The sequence below is a fragment of the Eurytemora carolleeae genome, unplaced genomic scaffold, assembly GCF_000591075.1.
Source record: "Eurytemora carolleeae unplaced genomic scaffold, Eaff_2.0 scaffold247, whole genome shotgun sequence".
Classification (NCBI taxonomy): Eukaryota; Metazoa; Arthropoda; class Copepoda; order Calanoida; family Temoridae; genus Eurytemora; species Eurytemora carolleeae.
Genome location: NW_019396307.1, coordinates 123,946 through 142,871, shown reverse-complemented (window position 1 = coordinate 142,871; position 18,926 = coordinate 123,946). Strand labels below are relative to the sequence as shown.

The 18,926-nt window shown below is 32.8% G+C and overlaps 1 protein-coding gene and 1 long non-coding RNA gene across 2 annotated transcripts in view; one reads left to right on the top strand and one right to left on the bottom strand.

Moving 5' to 3' along the window:
* The first annotated feature begins 3,871 nt into the window (after positions 1-3,871).
* LOC111700638 (type-1 angiotensin II receptor-associated protein) overlaps positions 3,872-18,926 on the top strand; it is a 30,556-nt gene continuing 15,501 nt past the window's right edge. The window contains exon 1 of the mRNA XM_023471620.1: positions 3,872-3,939. Within this exon, the coding sequence (XP_023327388.1) occupies positions 3,908-3,939 (32 nt within the window). The 5' untranslated portion in view covers positions 3,872-3,907. The remainder of the gene's footprint in view (positions 3,940-18,926) is intronic.
* Positions 16,541-17,283, bottom strand: LOC111700639 (uncharacterized). Its single transcript, XR_002765021.1, has 3 exons — positions 17,155-17,283; positions 16,871-16,939; positions 16,541-16,610 (listed from the first exon to the last, which is right to left on the bottom strand). It is a non-coding gene; the product is annotated as an uncharacterized LOC111700639 (long non-coding RNA).

Here is an 18,926-nt window from a genome sequence, read left to right as displayed (position 1 = left end):
GAGTTTGCTTCAGTCCAATATTGGTTAAAATTATAACTTTTGTAATTGAAAGAAATTTAATTGAAATTAATGACAATGGAGATATGACATTGTCCAATTTTAGGTTTATTTACAAGCTAAGGATGTCTATATTAGCTATTGCAACTCACTCCTCTCTATCATGCAATTTGAACTAAACAAGTTTAGAATTGTAGGGATAGATTATCAAAACATTGTAACATGTACACCTTTGCTTCACACAATGTAGATGATCCTTTTTCCCTATACCTGTGGCCGAATTTAAAGAATTTGAGCAGCGGTTTAAACTTAAGCCGTGGCATAATTTTGGTTGGTTCCACTTAAAATTGAATCAAATGTTTTAAGATTTAAGCTGGAGCTTGATTTAAATCGGGTTTTGGCAGATTTAAACCATGGCTCAAATTCTTTAAATTCCATCTCTGATACCAATATTGTTCAATATTTTAACACATGAAATGTAAATTAAAATCTTTTACAATTATATTATTTACATATTTTGAATGTAGCTGGTCCTCTTTCCCCCTCTCCTTACACCAAAATTGTTAAATTAATAAATGTGATTGATACTAAATGTAAATTAAGATCTTTTTCTATTAGCTTATTAAATGTAACTTCTCCCTCTCCCCTGGGCCCCCCTATTATACTATTATTGTTCAATATTTTCATATGCGATTCTAAGTAAATAAGATCATTCTCAATATAAACTAAGTAATAAATCTTAAAATCTCTCCTCTGGTCTTTGCATGTTATATTCAGTATTCAGGTTTAAGATGATAGAGCTGGTAAAACGACCTGCCTGACCTGTCTCCAAGCCTGTGAGATTCAACAGCTAATGTATGACAGAGGAAGAGTAGTATTGACAGACCTTCCCCCAAGCACCCTGGGCACCATACTTCGATGAAGGAGGTGATATTTAAAGCTTGGTGTTCATTCATTATAGTTGACGTTAGTTTTTCATGTAAAACTTTTAGCAAGATTCCAAATAATTTTTAAAATTAATTGTTCAAAAAACAGCCTCATTATTGAAACGAAATTAGAGATCAAAAGGGAAATTTGTTTATCCTTTTTAATACTTAACCCAAAATTTCACTTATTTCATGAAAAAATGTTAACCAATTTAGCAAAAACAAACCCCCAAAAAAATGATTTTCAAGAAAATGTTAATATATTATATTATTTAATATATTAATAAAGTTTAACAGTTAAAAAATTTCCTGGCAAATCTGTCTTCATTTAATTGTTATATCAATCTAGGAGAATTCGAAAGACAAGTAATGTTGGAGACCTGGAACAAATGTGGTGGACACGAGAAGCAGAAAGGAAAAGGAGAAATGTCCGGAGAGAGATAAGGTAAGAATTATAAAATATTTAAATTTTGATGCACATTCTCTATTCCTGACTTAAGGGTCTGCAAGTTAAATTTCAAGTACTCATTCATTTTAAAATAGAAGATTTACACTGGTTACCTTTTAACCTTAATCTAAACGGTAATGTGTTCAAGTGTTTAATTCTGATAATTTCTCCATTACTTCTGAAGCAAGAAATGCACAATTTGTGTTAGTAGATGAGCCACAATTGAAAAAAAACTTGATACATAGATCATACTTGATCAGGCAAAGATTCTAAGGGTACAGTTATGAATCAGACATAACACTTAAAATGAAATTACATTTACTTTGAGTGACTTGGGCATGATTTTATTTAAAAAGAAATTTGACATGAATTGATGTTTTACCCGTTTTTCACCATTATGTAAAAATTCTTTCATTTCCACCTTAAAATTGTCGCATTTTCTGACAAATCAATTGATGCAATAAATCACAACTCATAAACTTGCAATCATGATAAGATCATACATCAGGTCATCTCCCTATTTCGGATTTGTCCCTTATATGGTCAATTATCTTTGCACCCTGATTATACCCTTTTTAATAAACAATTAGGCATTGCACATACATTTATTTCTACATATCTAATAAATGAATATACAAATATGTTATAACGGTTACTTGTCAGATTAACAATTAGTTATGATCCTTTTATTTGTTAGGTTCACTAACCTGATCCCTAAGGACCTTCTCAATAATAATGATCCTATTTAGGATCATGAGCAGGATCTCTTCAGACCTCTGCAATCCTAACAAGCTTGGATCCCATTATCTTAAGGAGGAATAAACCCTCTAATAATACATCATACTCAGGGATCAAGTTCAATCTCCATTGCTCCTCCAGATATCTCTTCATCCTCAGAACCTGCACGAACAAACAGTCTAATATCTTCTCCCTGGTTGAATGTAGGAACTCATGTAACTGGGCTCCATGATGTCCAGGAGGATCCCAGATACTAGGGAGATGAGGTGGAGTAAGTGCCTGTTCATCAAAGGGCTGAGGACAGTCTTGATCCTCATGATCCACATGATCTCTCAAGGTAGAACTCCTTCCTTCAGTGATGAGAGGTCAGTCTCCAAGCTGGGGACACTCTCACCTTCCCCTGCATCCTTATCCTCTACATCTTTGGCTCCATCTTTAGCTGCATCTTAAGCTGCATTCTTAGCTGCATCCTTAGCTGCATCCTTAGCTGTATCTTCATCATATCCATTATCAGGTGTCATTCGGTATGCCGGGTTCATCATCATCTAATCTTCGCTGCTCATCTTCATGGAAGCTTGCTGTATCATTGTAGGATACAGTCCTGTATGCTGTATGTCGTACAGGGCCTGGAACGTTAGTTTGTAGACGACTTGTATGTGTGTCTACTCTTCTAAGGTTTGGGCTGTACTGAATCAATTTGGTCTCTCCGATCTCTCATTGTATCTAAGGGACTGTTCACCCTTTTCTGGTTCAGTCCGGAATACAACAAAATCAATTATTTTCAGCAAAAATAAAACATGAAAAATTATTTACAACATGCGAGTGGGGAGAAGTTTTATTTTTAAGATTTCTAAATTTTAACATCTTATTCTACTTTGAAATCTAAGCCTGTACATTGCTTAACATCTTTTTACTTTACCTTAGTTTCTACTTGTTGAGAAAATCAACCAGTGCAGTGTTGGATGTTAAATAATTTGGGTTTTTTAGTTAGGTGCCTTATGCTGAATACCATGGTTCTGGATCTTTCGGTGCATTTTCTACTCCTGGAGATTTGATGTACAGTTCCAGACTGACTCCAGGAGATCCATATTTGTTCAGTGCTGGCCATACTCCAACTCCAGATCCATATTGGTACAGTGATGGCCATACTCCAGATCCTACTGCCTTCGGAGCTGTTCAGACTCCACCTACTGCCTTCAGAGCGGTTCAGACTCGTCAGTCTGCATTCGGAGCCGGTAAGATTCCAGATCCTACTATGCTCGAAGCTGATCAGACTCCAAATCCTACTCCGGATCAGACCGCAATCAGAGCTACTAAGAGTCAAGATTCGACTTCAAACAGTTTGAGTGCAGCAGGATTTGCTGCCACTTCTTCTACTCCTCATCAAGCACCTGGATTTTCATGGATGGAGTTTATTGAAATCAGTTTCTAGAACTAACAGGTCCAGTGGAAACCAAGTTTGAGAAGCTTTCTAATAAGATTGAAGATGTAAGAAGAGGAGAGGAGAGGAGGGAGAATGATGAAAGTAATACTGATTTAATTAAAGCAGAGGTGTTTATATTGTCGAACTCAGTTTGTTCCCCCCCCCCCACTCTTTAAAAAGAAACAAATTTCTCCAGAGAGGGGTGAGGGCATGGGAGAAAGGAAAAGAAGGTGAAGTTAGGAGGGGGGAGGGGAGGAGGGAATAGATGATTTTAAATAAATATTCTTAATTTTGTTCAATTATGTCCTTTTCAGATGACAACACAGAACGACCCTAGGAACAAGTTGCTGAATTCCGAAATGATAAAAACCAGAGATGACATTCTTCAAGTGGAACAATTCTGTGCGGTAAGTAACAATTGATTTTGTTTTAAATGTTTAACTTGAAGATAATGTTGGCTCATCATTTGCAGGCATTCTACCTGATGTATTCTGTCAAATTCTTTCCTCGTCTCTGCTGTACATATTTGCTTGTTATTTTTATGTTCAATCAAAGAGTACCATTTTCAATCGAGAAAATAACTTTTTAAATAACAATAACAAAATTGAGTTTAAGAGAGAAATTAACCCTTTTTTTGTAATCCTTTCATTTATTTTTATGTATTTTCTTATCCTTTATAATTCCTGCATATCCTTTCTTATGCAACTTTGTTCTTTCTTATCTCTTCTTATACTTTCCTACCCAACCTTTTCCTTTCTTATCTGACCTTATTCTGTCTTTTCCGACCTTTTCCTTTCTTATCCAACTTTATCCATTCTTAATCCTTCTTATCCTTTCTTATCTTAGCATGTCCTTTCTTATTCTTATTTTTTTGTATTTCCTTATTTTTTCTTTTACTTTCTTATCAGACCTCACCCTTTCATATCCGACTTTATTCTTTCTTATCTCTTCTTATTCTTTCTTTTCTGACCGTTTCCTTTCCTATGCGACCTTATCCTTTCTTATTTCTTCTTATCCTTTATTATCCTTATATTTTATGATTTCTTATTTTTTCTTTTACTTTCTTATCAGACCTTATCCTTTCGTATTCCTTGATATACTTTCCTATCTGATTATATTCTTTCTTATTCCTTCTAATACTTTTTATCAGACCTTTTCCTTTCTTATTCTTATTCGACCATATATTTTCTTATTTTTTCTTATTTTTCTTTTTTTTCTAATGCTTTTTTATTCTTTCTTATAGTTTCTTTTTATAGTTTTTTGTACTTTCTTGTACTTACTTTTTATACTTTCTTATTCTTTCTTACCCAACCTTATCCTTCTTGTTCCTTCATATCTTTTCTTATCTTACTATATCCTTTCTTCTGCGACTTAATTCTTTCATATCTATTATTCTGACCTAATATTTTTATGTATTTTCTTAATTTTTATTTAACTTTCTTATCCAACATTATCTTTTCTTATTCCTTCCTATTCTTTCTTATCCTTTCTAATTCCTTCATATCCTTTCTTATTTGACTTTATTCTTTCTTATCTCTTCTTATATTTTCTTATCCGAACTTTTCCTTTCTTATCTGACCTTATTCTTTCTTATCCAACCTTTTCCTTTACTATCCAACCTTATCTTTCTTATTCCTTCTTATCCTTTTTTATCTTACCATGTCCTTTCTTACCCTTAAATTTTCTTATTTTTTCTGTCACTTTCTTATCAGACCTTATCCTTTCATATTCCTTCATATTCTTTCTATCCGACCACCAGGCGGAACCTTTTCAAAGCGGACCGCTTCATCAGTTGTTGGCTATTAAGTCCCGCACTTAAATGACTGCTGGTGAATAGTTTAAAATGTCTTTTATTCTTTACTTTTTTTAAGTTGCTTAAAACTAGAGTTCAATAAAAATATTGTCAGGTTTTCGTGTTGAAATTGCTTTCAAAATAAAATATAATTAAGCCAAAGATTTGTTTATCTAACACCTATTTGGTAAAGGTTTTGTCTTTCGTGAGACACCCTGTATTTTCAATAGTTAAAGGGATTTTTATGACCAAGGACAACTTTTTATCTTTAAGGGAGTGTTCACGAAAAATGAAAGGGGGTATAGGCTTAATGCAATAAAAAAGCGCTTTTGATCGCTACTATTCTTACTTCTATCTGTTGCGTCTATAAGGAGAAAATTGTTAAAGACGTCTCATACCAAATAACTTAGCGTCCATACAAATTGAGAAAATTGCAACATATGACATAGACCGTAAAAAATCAATTTAATTTCAAACAAATCATTCAGATATTACAACCTATAGTCATCGATTATCTTTTGCCACATTTGTATATAGTTGATTTTTCATAATATGTTTTGATTGTTATGATCCAGGAGTTACCTAGTTACAAGCAGGATATACTAAGGGAACACAAAGTTGGTATTGATGATCTAGAGAAGCAAAGTAGAGCACAAGGTGACCTTCTTGATGAGATTCAACAACGCTCCATGAAGGGAAACCTCATACTCTCAGGGGTTGCAGGAAAAAATAAACCTAGCTTGATAAAACCTCAGGAGCAACTTAAACAGGAGAAAGTTACTACAACCACTTATGCTTGTCAGTTGATCAAAACTAAATACAATGTCGTAGTTCCTGAGAATGACATACAAGCATGTCACTATCTACCTAACAATACCATCCTGGTTCGGTTTTGGAACCGAAAGGAAGGGTCACCCTGGGATCACCTCACGACTGAGATCAAGAAGGGAGGGAAGAAAGAGGTTGGTCTGTATGCCAATTTTCAACTTACTAACAAGAGAAACAGCCTAATGTATCATCTCAGGTCCATGAAGAAAGAAGGTAAAATCAGCAAACTATTCTCTAATGAGAATGGTCAGCTAGGTCTGAAAGTGTCTGATACAAGTGAAAAGAAAGTGATAAGTTTTGTGCCTGATCAGAAATACGGAACCCCAAAAACTCTCAATCTTGCTGAAATCCAGGCTCTCATAAATTCTAAAGTTTAAAATCTGTATATAGTAGTACATAATATTGCCAAAAAGAGTATGCACAAATAAGTTAAATGAGTAATCTAATTTTCATACTTTCTCTTATCTGTGAGCTTATTTTCTCTTTTTTTTATTATTCTAATCAATATTTTCAAATCAATTATGAATTTCATTTATACAATTTACTTCCGTTACTTTCTGTTTCCTGATCCTAATCTGACAGATTTTCCTTTATGTCAGGGGATATGGGGGCGGAGCTTTGTTTTAAGAAGGGAGGGGAGTCTAAAGGGTGCCGCATTTTCTCAAGATCTCAAGCTTCTAAATGATCCAGGATAATATCTCACTTACACATGTACAACAAAATAATCAAACATTCGATTTTACATACAATTTTAAAGATTCGGTTTATGAAAATAATATTCATAATTGTCAATACTATGATGAAGATGAGATTAACAAAAAATTTAATAGTATTTCAACAGAGCAGTTTAGTATTTTGTCTTTGAATATCCAATCTCTCCCTGGGAAATTTAATGAGTTTCAAACATTTTTAGCCTCAACCCTGGGAAAATTTAAACCATCTGTAATTGCTCTTCAGGAAATTTGGAATAAACCTGCAAATCTTTCATTTGATTTAACTGATTATCATCCACTTCATTTTACTGTAAGAGATAAACAGGGGCTAAATAGTAATGCAGGGGGAGGAGTAGGACTCTGGGTTGAGAAATCACTTTGTTTTGAACCGATTAATTCAATTTCTATCTTCTTACCTCGCGTTTTTGAATCACAATTTATAAAGATTAAAAATGGGAAGAATAAATATACAGTTGTAGGTAACATTTACAGGCCTAACACTGCTCCGTATGCAGACGTGAAATATTTTAATCAAACAATAAGAGAAATTTTTTCAAAAATTAGGTCTGATCCTATTTTTGAAAATGCGCAGGATGTAGTCTTAGTAGGAGATATGAATATTAACCTTCTGAAACATACATTGCATAGTGACATAGAGACTTATTTAGATACGCTTCTTGAGAATAGTTTTTTGCCTCTTATAACTCTTCCTACTAGAATAGGTCACAATTCAGTAACCATTTTAGATCATATTTGCACTAACATTGCCGATGATAGTTTTGATTCTGGCATTATTGTTTCAGATGTTTCTGATCATTTTCCTGTTTTCTATATTCGACATTTTAAAGATAAATTCATAGAAAAAAAGTCCCAACAGAAAACTCGAAAGTTTGACTCTGAGTCTATTTTTAAATTCAAAAAAATGTTAGAAGATAAAAATTGGGAAAATGTTCTTCTGAATAGAGATCAGGACAGTGCATTTAATAATTTTTTTGAGTCGATTGATAACTGTTTTGAATGTTCATTCCCTGAAAAAAATGTAAATCCTTCCAGAAAAAATAGACCTTTTAACCCTTGGATGTCTGAAGCACTGATAATATCAAGAAAACGTAAAGCCAAATTGTTTAATAAAAAGTTGAGGAAACCCTGTCAGGAAACTAAATCTAGATTTAAAGAATATAATGCAGTGTATACTCGCCTTGTGAGGGCAGCACGAAAAAAATACTTTAATGATAAATTTCAAGAATATAGTAAAGATTGTAAACAAACATGGCTGACTATCAATAGTGTACTAGGAAGGGGACGTAAAACAATTAACATTCCTGATGCATTTGTGAGCAATGGAAAAGTTCTCTCAGGGGCCGTAGAAATATCAGAGGGTTTTAACAATTTTTTTGCTAATATAGGTCCTGATCTGGCAAAAACTATTAAGGGCACTAAAAAACAATTTTCTGACTTTTTGTCACAGGGAACAGATGAAAACTTTGTTTTTGCAAATATGACCCCTGATATTATAAATGATGCTCTTAAAAAACTAAAAAGTAAAAACAGTTCTGGACCAGACAAAATTTCAACAAATTTGCTAAAGTCTATCATACCAATTATCATGGGTCCTATCTGTCATTTATTTGATTTATCTTTCAAAACTGGGTTTATTCCTACCACTCTTAAAACTGCAAAAATCGTCCCAATCTTCAAGGCTGGGGAAACGGATAATTTTACAAATTATAGGCCTATAAGTTTGCTTTCTTCGTTTTCAAAACTTTTAGAAAAAGTGGCAGCAAATCAAATTATGAAATATTTGAATAAATTTAAACTACTTTATGAACATCAGTATGGCTTCAGAGCAAAGCACAACACTACTCAACCCTTAATTCATTTCTTAGATAAAATATACAACGCACTAAATAAACCTGTATCCGAATATACTCTGGGAATTTTTATAGATTTAACTAAAGCTTTTGATACCTGTGATGTTGACATTCTACTGAGCAAGCTTGAACACTATGGATTTCGTGGGACTTCTAACTTATGGTTCAAAAATTATTTAAAGGGAAGAAAACAATTTACTTCAATCAGGGGTGTTGACTCTTCACTTAAAGAAATCTCTTGTGGTGTACCACAAGGATCGATATTAGGACCAATTTTATTTTTAATTCTTATCAATGACCTTCCTAAAGCATCGAAATTTTTTACAATTCTTTTTGCCGATGATACAACACTGCAACTTTCTTCAAAAAGCTTACACGACTTATATGATTTGGCAAATTTTGAGCTCTCTAAAATAGAAGATTGGTTTAAAGCAAACAAACTGACTTTGAATGCGTCTAAAACCAAATATATTCTCTTCAAAAATAAAAAAGAAGATGTAAGTATCACCTCGCTTAAACTTCAAATAGATAATAAAGATATAGAAAGAGTAGGAACTGGATGCAAAAATGAATCTTTTAAGTTTGTAGGTGTTCATTTAGACGAAAATCTTAACTGGAACCATCATCTTAAGGCGGTTAAAAACAAAGCATCCAGTGCAGTTTTTGCTTTGTCAAGTGTAAAAAATATTCTTCCTAGTAATATTAAACTAACCATTTACAACTCATTATTTCGATCATTTATAGAATATGCAATTTCAGCCTGGGGATGTAACAAATGTTCAGAAATGAAACAAATTCACATTTTACAGAAACGAGCAATACGATTAATTGATAACTCAAAAGCCACGTCTCATAGTGATCCTCTTTTCCTTAAGTATAAGATTCTAAAGATTAATGATCTGGTAGACTTTAACCAAGCTATATTTATGTATAAATATACACATAAACTTCTTCCTGCATCTTTTGAAAATATTTTTAAAAAGCTTGGAAACTTTGAAAGATCTCTTAACTATCAACTTGACATTCTCAAAATGTGCTCATTAAAATGTGCTCTTCTTAATATGTGGAATAACCTGCCTCTTGACTTAAAAAGAAGCAACTCTCTAAGTATATTTAAAAATAGACTACTAAATTCTCTATTTGAAAATTATAGGACAATGTGTTATAAACCGAATTGCTATTCATGTAAAACTAATTAGATATATTTTAATATGCTTTGATATTTGTTGTGTACATGTCAGAAAATTACTTTAAACTCTAGTTATTCGAATTAATGTATAAACTATTTTGTATAAGATAAATTTGCACCCTGATCTCTAATCGTTCTCCTTAAATCTATTTAATTGAAATGTTTTGTTATTATTACTAAAATTAGGTGGAAAAAATAATCAAAACAGCCAAGAGCTATTTTCCACCCAATTGCTTTATACTTGTACTGTTAATATAATCATCAATTTGTAATTGTAAACTCTGTATGCAGATACATTTAATTTAGCAATAAACTTTATCTTATCTTATCTAACATTTATTCCTGTTTCGAGGATTTTTGGTAATGAAGACAACATTTTCATATTTTCCAGGAATGATTGAAAAAATTTGTAAGCTAGATATTATTTTAAAAAACATTATCAAAACTAGTATGAAATATATAATACTAGAAATTCAGGGCGCTTTGCGCCCTTCTTTCTAGTGAATTAACAGGCACTTCGTGCCTCGTAAAATAAGGGATAAATGGTAAACAAAATTTTATACAGTTAAAGATTATTTTATTACCTTACTGGCATTATACAGAAAAACGTTACTACATACAAAATATGTTATTGACACAATTATTTTTAGACAAAACTTTAAATACATTTTATTTACTCAACCGAGTTAGTCTGTGTTAACTGCAATTGTAACTCAACCTAAAATAAACTATATTAAAAAAAAATGTAGGAAAAACAAAACAAAAATATTAGATGCTGAAAAAAATAGATAATAACCTGGTTTCAATACCTTCCATTAAGAGAACTCTCCTGATTATCCAATCCTCTATTAAGAGAACTCTCCTGATTATTCAATTCTCCATTAAGAGAACTCTCCAGATTATTCCATCCTCCATTAAGAGAACTCTTCTTTTATTTATGTAGCAGGACCTCTTTATAGATAACATTCTCAGTGTGGTTATCTTCTGATGCACTCTTGTCTATCAGTGCAAAATGGAGAGCTTTTGGATCACCAACTCGACTGCAAGCTATATAAAATTGGCCATGACTAAATACAGGATTGTTTAGCCAAACACCAACATGCTTAAGGGTTTGTCCTTGAGACTTATTTATCGTAGTTGCAAATGCAACACGGACTGGAAATTGTCTTCACCACCATTCAAAGGGGAAGGTTCCTTGTTCTTGCAGGAATTTTATTCTCGGTATCATAATAGTTTCTCCAGTCCCTGGAAGTTTACAGATCAGAAGTTTATTGTGCAATGATCTTAAAAAGATCAGCTTTGTGCCGTTACAAAGTCCCTCTTTTGGACAAATATTTCTTAGCAGCATGATCAGTATACCAGGTTTTAAAGTAATTGTATGTCTAGGAAATCCTTTTGGGCATAAAGTTTTCAAATATTCTGTATTAAATCTCATAATGTCAGCATAGTTCTCCAAATTGTCTGAGCTGAATAATTTTACTGAAGTTCCTGGTACCATTTTCTCCATCATATCGTTTACACAGTCTACATCTTTATTTGTAGGGGCAAGTATACATCTTCCTTCTAACCATTTTGTGTTCGGAACATTTCTCTCAAAATCAGGAAATACTTTAGTGCAGAATTCCTTCATGCTCTTCTCGACCGAGTTAGAGTTGATAATAGATATATTATCTGATGATAATTTAACTATCCCTTTACCATCATTAGTAGTACCTTCTCCAACCTTCACTGTCCATGCATCAAATAATTCTAGAGTAGCATCGCCTACTGCTCTTACTCTCATGTTCTCCTTGAGGCTTTCAACTTCAAAACAGGTCCATAATGGAGATTTATTTAGGCAAGCTTGGACTACTTGTGCTTGGTTGCCCCATTTAATAACTGGCAAACACTGGCGAAAGTCACCAGCTAAGATTATAATCTTTCCTCCAAAAGATGACTGATTGTTCATAATATCTTGAAGGGACCGATCAAGTGCTTCAATTTGAAACCTATGAAGCATTGTAGTTTCATCTATCAGAAGAAGTTTTGCCATTTTCACCAGATTACCAAGACTACTTTGAGTAGTTATGCTTAAAGTTGAGTCTTTAGTAGGATGTAGAGGAGCTTTTAACCTGGAATGAATAGTTCTTCCAAGATGTAGAAGCTGAGCAGCAATACCAGTAGAAGCCATTGCAAGAGCAATACATCCACCATCTTCTTTACATCTAACTGCGTCAAGTATTGCATTTAACAGGAATGTTTTGCCACAACCTCCCCTTGCAGAAATGAATAATTGTAAGGATATTTGTTGTGACACTGCGCTCATAACCTGAAAGAAATATAAAATACTGATTGTTTTTTAATAATCTTATTATTTTAACATATCTAGATGGCTAAGGACAGTTCGATAAATTAAAAAAGGGTATTCTTTGCTTAAAAAACTGTTTTTATTTTATAAAAAATGTAAAAAGTAGAAGTGTAATAAATAGAAACTGTTTAGATTTCAAAGTACAAAATCTTGTCGTAGAGAAACAAATTGATACATTCAAAATTTCTTTGCACAATTGTTAGCATTTTATACAATAGTTTGATAATTTAGCCAATTTAGAATTTAGAAAAGAAAGAGACAGATGACAAAATGAACATTATACAAAAAAAAGCCATTAGATAGACTATAATTCTAACCTTATCAAAAATCTCACGCTGGTCATTTGTGATTTGTTGATATGTTTCTTGAACAATATTCCTCAGAGATGATAGATCATAATCGATACTGGGTACATGATACAATATTCCTCAGAGATGATAGATCATAATCAATTTCTTCTCTTATAACAGTCTCTTCTATGTTAACCAGTCCAACAACTGTATTTTTTTTCAGTTTCAGACATAAGAGGTAAACCAAAATCTATTAAATCTTTTTCATGGGATTTCAATCTCACTTGAACATCCAATCTAACCATGGTTTTAAGATTTTCCTCTGTAAAAATCATTCCTCTCCTCTCACCTTTTCTCTTAAAATCTTCAGTCCAGTCCATCCAGAATTCATCAAATAGTTTTACAGGGTTGGAGGGTTGACAAAAGAGTAAAATTATCACATACAGGGCTCGTATTTGCCAATCAAAAATCATTTTGTGCAGCCTCTGTTAGTATTGAGGACCATTCTTCATCATCATTTAGTAAACCAAGTTCTCTGCAAATGTCCTGATAGCTATCAAACTTCCTGGCATCAATGGTCATCATATCATCAAAACTTGTTTTACCTCTGCAATGATCACTATGGAGGAGAATTCTTAGGTAAAATACATCTCTAGCCAAGGGATTAACAGTATGTACTCTTCCAATGGAAAAACCGTGCTGACGGGGTGACCATTTCTTTTCTTTCTTCTGATACACATAACTGGTTGGAATGTCAACATATCGGGGCATATTGGATGCTTGAAAAGCTTCCTGTTATAAAACCTTTTGTTGATTATTAAGCAAAAAAAATGCTGTTAGTTCTGTCAGTCTCCCTTGTTCCAGCCCAAGCTCTTCTTCACCATGATTGAAGACAATATTCTGTTCATCTTTAAGATGTAATCTGAGAACTTGAACTGGGGGCTTATTCTCTGATATCCAAAATTTGAACAAATGCCATGCAGCCTTACTTAAACCTAAAGATCGCATATCTTCGTAATCACTGATTTCATTTTGTGGATGGTCCACCTCAGGACGGACCATGGCTCTGTCTGGACCTTTAGTTACATATTTGTACAAATACTTAGTAGCCAATACAGACGCACAGCTTTCCACATTTATATGACAGTCATATCTTGTTGTTAAATAAGGGTTATATGGAACAACCCAAGAATTATTAATGACATGTTGATTCTTTTGAAAATTTCTACCTCCATCTTGTGGTGAGCGGCGCCTGTAAATTGGATGACTGTTGCTTTCATCCACAGAAGTTTTATTATTAAAGGTTTTGGAAACCTCTTTGTACACTTTCCACCTTCCATGCAGACACATTTTTGGTTTAGAATACCACAGGGACCATGAATCATGTGAGATGTCACAGCATCACAGAGAGGCTTACGATTCATGCTCTGTTCTGCTGTGATTTCTGGTTCTAATGGATCTGGGGGCAATTCTGCTCAAATAATTTCATCTATATCATTAGCTGTTTCTGGAGCATGTTCTTTTGATAAAATGATCAAGATATGAATATGAGGAAGACCACGCTTCTGGAATTCTATCACCCACAGATAAGCAACTACAGTTCCAAAAATGCTACCTTTGATTATATCATTCAAAAGCTGGTCTTTTTTCAACCTATAAACTCTTGCAACCAAATCAGGACGATCTTGTGGATATTGTCCAAGGGAGAGTCCCTCTTTAATTTCCAGCCAGTTCGGATTAGCGGTCATTGTGTTAAATAGTGTTGGCTTTCCAAAATGTCTAACAATAGCCATACCATCTTGGAATTTACTGTTATACCAGCGAGGACTTCCAATGAAAGAGCTAGGAAGTATCTTTCTACCAATAGAGTTTTAATGTTCATTATGATAAAGGGAATCAGAAGCTGGATCATTTAATTGTCTGATATGGTCCTGAACATTTCTATATGTATCAGCCCTTAGTGCTCCTTGATTATGGTTGAGATAGGCAAGTTTCTGGTTTTCACATGTAATCCATCCCATTAAGATCCACTCTTAAAATAATCGACCAGCTTGGAAAAGAAAATATTCAGAAATTCTCTTATTTAAGTGGAATGCAAAAAATTCTCTAGGTGTTACCCTTTTCAACCCATTTGCTTGACAAAGTTCCAAATTCCAGCCATGGGTGCCCAATGGGAAGAGAAGAGTGAAATGCAATGGCATAGCAGTTGAATTTTTGTCAGAGATTATTTTCAAACCATCACCACCTTGTCTCTGAACAACCAAATCATTAAAACCTGGTTGTTCATTTGTAACAATTCATAATTCCTTCAGATTACTTTGATCATTGTAAACTCTTGGATGTGCTCCTTTAGGTCGAGATGAAGCACTTATAACTATTCTTCCATTAGCCAACTGATCTTGTGGAATTTCTAAGATCTGTTTAAACTCCTTTACAAATGGATTATTTAAATGAATAACCCTTTGCACTGATTCCAGTATAGTTCTCATCAATTGTTGCTGATTCATTGACATGTTGGGATTGATATTCATGTTTTTGAATCAAATTGTTGTCTGCATATCTGTATCAAGAATGTAAAGTTGAGCATAGCAAGGGGATTCATCAGGTTCATGTTGAAGAGGACCAAAGAGTTGGACAACCTTTCCATGAAAAATAACTGAAGGAGAAAAGTTTGCAAAGATCTTTTGCTTAACAACTAAACTTGAGAGACACACAGCATTATTTATAGATCGACAGTTTTCTCTGAACAATTTAGCCTCTTGAGATTGAGATATCCACAAATCAAAAAGTGGTTGTGGTGGTTGAGGAAATAAGGGAAGGTTAACATTACCAACACCACAACATATTCCATCATGTTCTGCTTTGAATCTGAGGGCTCCACAATGTTGACATTCTACATCTTGCTTACCAATAGCATCAGATGACAGGAATAATGGAGATATGATAAGATTTCCATTGAATATATCAGAAGTTTTAGTTGCAATTTTTTCCTTTGACTTCAGTACATCTCCTGATAGGATTAGAAACTTGTCTTTGCCGATCTTGTAACCTCCTAAAAATGAATATTAAGAAATGTAAAATAACCCCATATATATTACGTTCAAGAAAAGAAATTAACTGATGTGAAATGTTTACAGATAAGTAATACTTTTATTTTTACAAAAGATAATTTTAAAAAAATGAGTTCTAGCCACAAAATCAAATTTATTTATCACAACTGTGCAACCCGATATTTTAAATCATGAATTTTGTAAGATCAAATATCATAAGTACAAATAAAAACATGAATATTTAACATGAGTTGATTTCTTTGCAAAAGATGCCACATACCTTTGTTGTGTATATTCGCTAAATTCGTTTGCTCTGGTCACAGATTCTCTTACTCGGTCCTGTCCACGTCTATATATACAGAAAAATTAATGATAACAATATTAAAATGCAAAGAAACATAAAAATTTGCATTAACCTAAGGATAAGTATATAAACATACCTTTGTTGTCTAGATTCACTTGATTCGTTATCTCTGTTTATTGATGCACGAACACGCTCTTGTTCACGTCTATGAGCATAAAAAAATATTATTGAAAGAGAAATAAACAAAAACATTTTTGTTAGCATAAAGATAAGCATATAACATTCAAAGATAAACAAATCTTTGTTGTGTAGATTCAGTGGATTCATTCTCTCTGTTTATTGATGCACGAACACGCTCTTGTTCACGTCCATGAACATAAAAAAATATTATTGAAAGAGAAATAAACAATAACATTTTTGTTAGCATAAAGATAAGCATATGACATTCAAAGATAAACAAACCTTTTTTGTGTAGATTCAGTGGATTCATTCTCTCTATTTGTAGATGCACGAACACGCTCTTGTTCACGTCTATGAACATAAAAAAAATATTATTGAAAGAGAAATAAACAAAAAAAATTTTGTTAGCATAAAAAAAGCATATAACATTCAAAGATAAACAAACCTTTGTTGTGTAGATTCAATGGATTCATTCTCTCTATTTGTAGATGCACGAACACGATCTTGTTCACGTCTATGAACAAAAAAAAAATTTTATTGAAAGAGAAATAAACAAAAACATTTTTGTTAACATAAAGATAAGCATATAACATTCAAAGATAAACAAACCTTTGTTGTGTAGATTCAATGGATTCATTCTCTCTGTTTGTAGATGCACGAACACGATCTTGTTTACGTCTATGAACATAAAAAAAATTATTATTGAAAGAGAAATAAACAAAAACATTTTCGTTGACATAAAGATAAGCATATAACATTCAAAGATAAACAAACCTTTGTTGTGTAGATTCAGTGGATTCATTCTCTCTATTTGTAAATGCACGAACACGTTCTTGTTCACGTCTATAAACATAAAAAATAAACATACCACTAAAAGATAAACAGTCCTAAATCAATCTGTTTAATATTTTAAATAGAAATGGTTTAAATTTTTCAATAAAAAGCGATTGATACATGTTCCAGTTAAAACTTTTATTCAGTTGAAATCATCCAACAATTTTGCTTACGCTTTGTAATGAGTTTAGTTCAATTTAATTAATAATACTCCTGATATTTACCTACATTCCGCTTCTTCTTTAGTTTCATTTAATCTGTTTAGTTCTGCCAATCAAGATTTTTTAGACTTTCTTCCAATCTGGACACCCTTTCTCTTAGGCATATTTTTACACAATAGATTTCAGGCATTAGATAATTTCGCAAATTTTGTATTTTTTTTTCGCGCATTTGTATGTTTTTTTTTCACGTATTCTTTAAAAAAATTTTAAAACAAATAAAAAATAATTTAAGATAAAAATATTTTAAGCTTACATATTTAAAGTCTGATTGGCCATAAACCTTCCCTGTGGTCATGTGATGTCCCACAAAAAAATTGGGCCCGATCGGTTCAGCCGTTTTGACGTTTATTGGATACAAAAAAACAGACAGACAAGCCAAATTTAAATATAGATATACAAATGTGGCGAAAGATAATCGATGACTATAGGTTGTAATATCTGAATGATTTGTTTGGAATTAAATTGATGTTTTTACGGTCTAGTCGTATGTTGCAATTTTCTCAATTTGTATGGACGCTAAGTTATTCGGTATGAGACGTCTTTAACAATTTTCTCCTTATAGAAGCAACAGATAGAAGTAAGATTAGTAGCGATCAAAAGCATTTTTTTATCGCATTAACCCTATACACCCTTTCATTTTTCGCGAACACTCCCTTTAACATTACTTACGTTTGAAGGCTAGAGTGAGGATTATTATTATATAAATAAACTAGCCTTAGAGGGCGCTTCGCGCCCATCTTCTAAATTAATTGTGAACATATTCTCTTAGTGTACATCGTAAAACAAAACAAAAATAATTTGCGGATTTTCACAAAAAAATTCGTGGATTTTCAAAATTTTCAAAAATTCAATGAAGATCGAATTTTGATGGAGACAAATATTTGAAATTTTGATAATTCATAAACCTTCCCTGTGGTCACGTGAGGTCCCACAAAAAATTTGGGCCCGATCGGTTCAGCCGTTTTGACGTTTATTGGATACAAACAAACAAACAAACAAACATTAAAACAGACAAACAGACAGACAAGCCAAATTTATATGTAGATGATTTATTATAAATCCAGTCCATTTTATAAAATAAGGGGGGGGGGCGGACTAAACCCAAACATGGTTACTCTGAAAAATTTCATACTTTACTTAATACATTATACATAAACATGTTACAATCCTGATGGTACAAGGGGTGGGGAGCTCAACTCAACTTTCAACTATTTTTTTAAACTACATTAATAATACAGTAAAAGAAAAAAATTCTAAAATACAGCGCAAACAAAATTTTACAATACAATGCAAAATAATGGGGGTGGGGGGAGCTCAACTTAACTTCAAACTATTTTTTTTTTAAAACTACATTAGTAATACAGTAAAAGAAAAAAATACTCAGTTTGTTGATCGGTTTCTTTTTTTCGGTCCGTTTACGGTTTTCCAAAAAAGTTTTAAATTTTCAGTTTGTTGATTGGTTTCTCCTTTTTTTGGGTCAGATTCCTCATTTTTTGGGTCCGTTTCCGGTTTTCAAAAAAGTTTTAAATTCTCAGTTTGTTGATCGGTTTCCTCTTTTTTTTTGGGTCCGTTTCCTCATTTTTTGGGTCCGTTTCCGGTTTTCAAAAAAAGTTTTAAATTCTCAGTTTGATGATCGGTTTCCTCTTTTTTGGGTCTGTTTCCTCTTTTTTTCAACTTTTTTTTCAACATTTATTCAATAATTTATTTTTCAATTCCACACTACCCTCACTACCACCGACAAGTTGAAACTTTTTTTTCAACATTTATTCAATAAT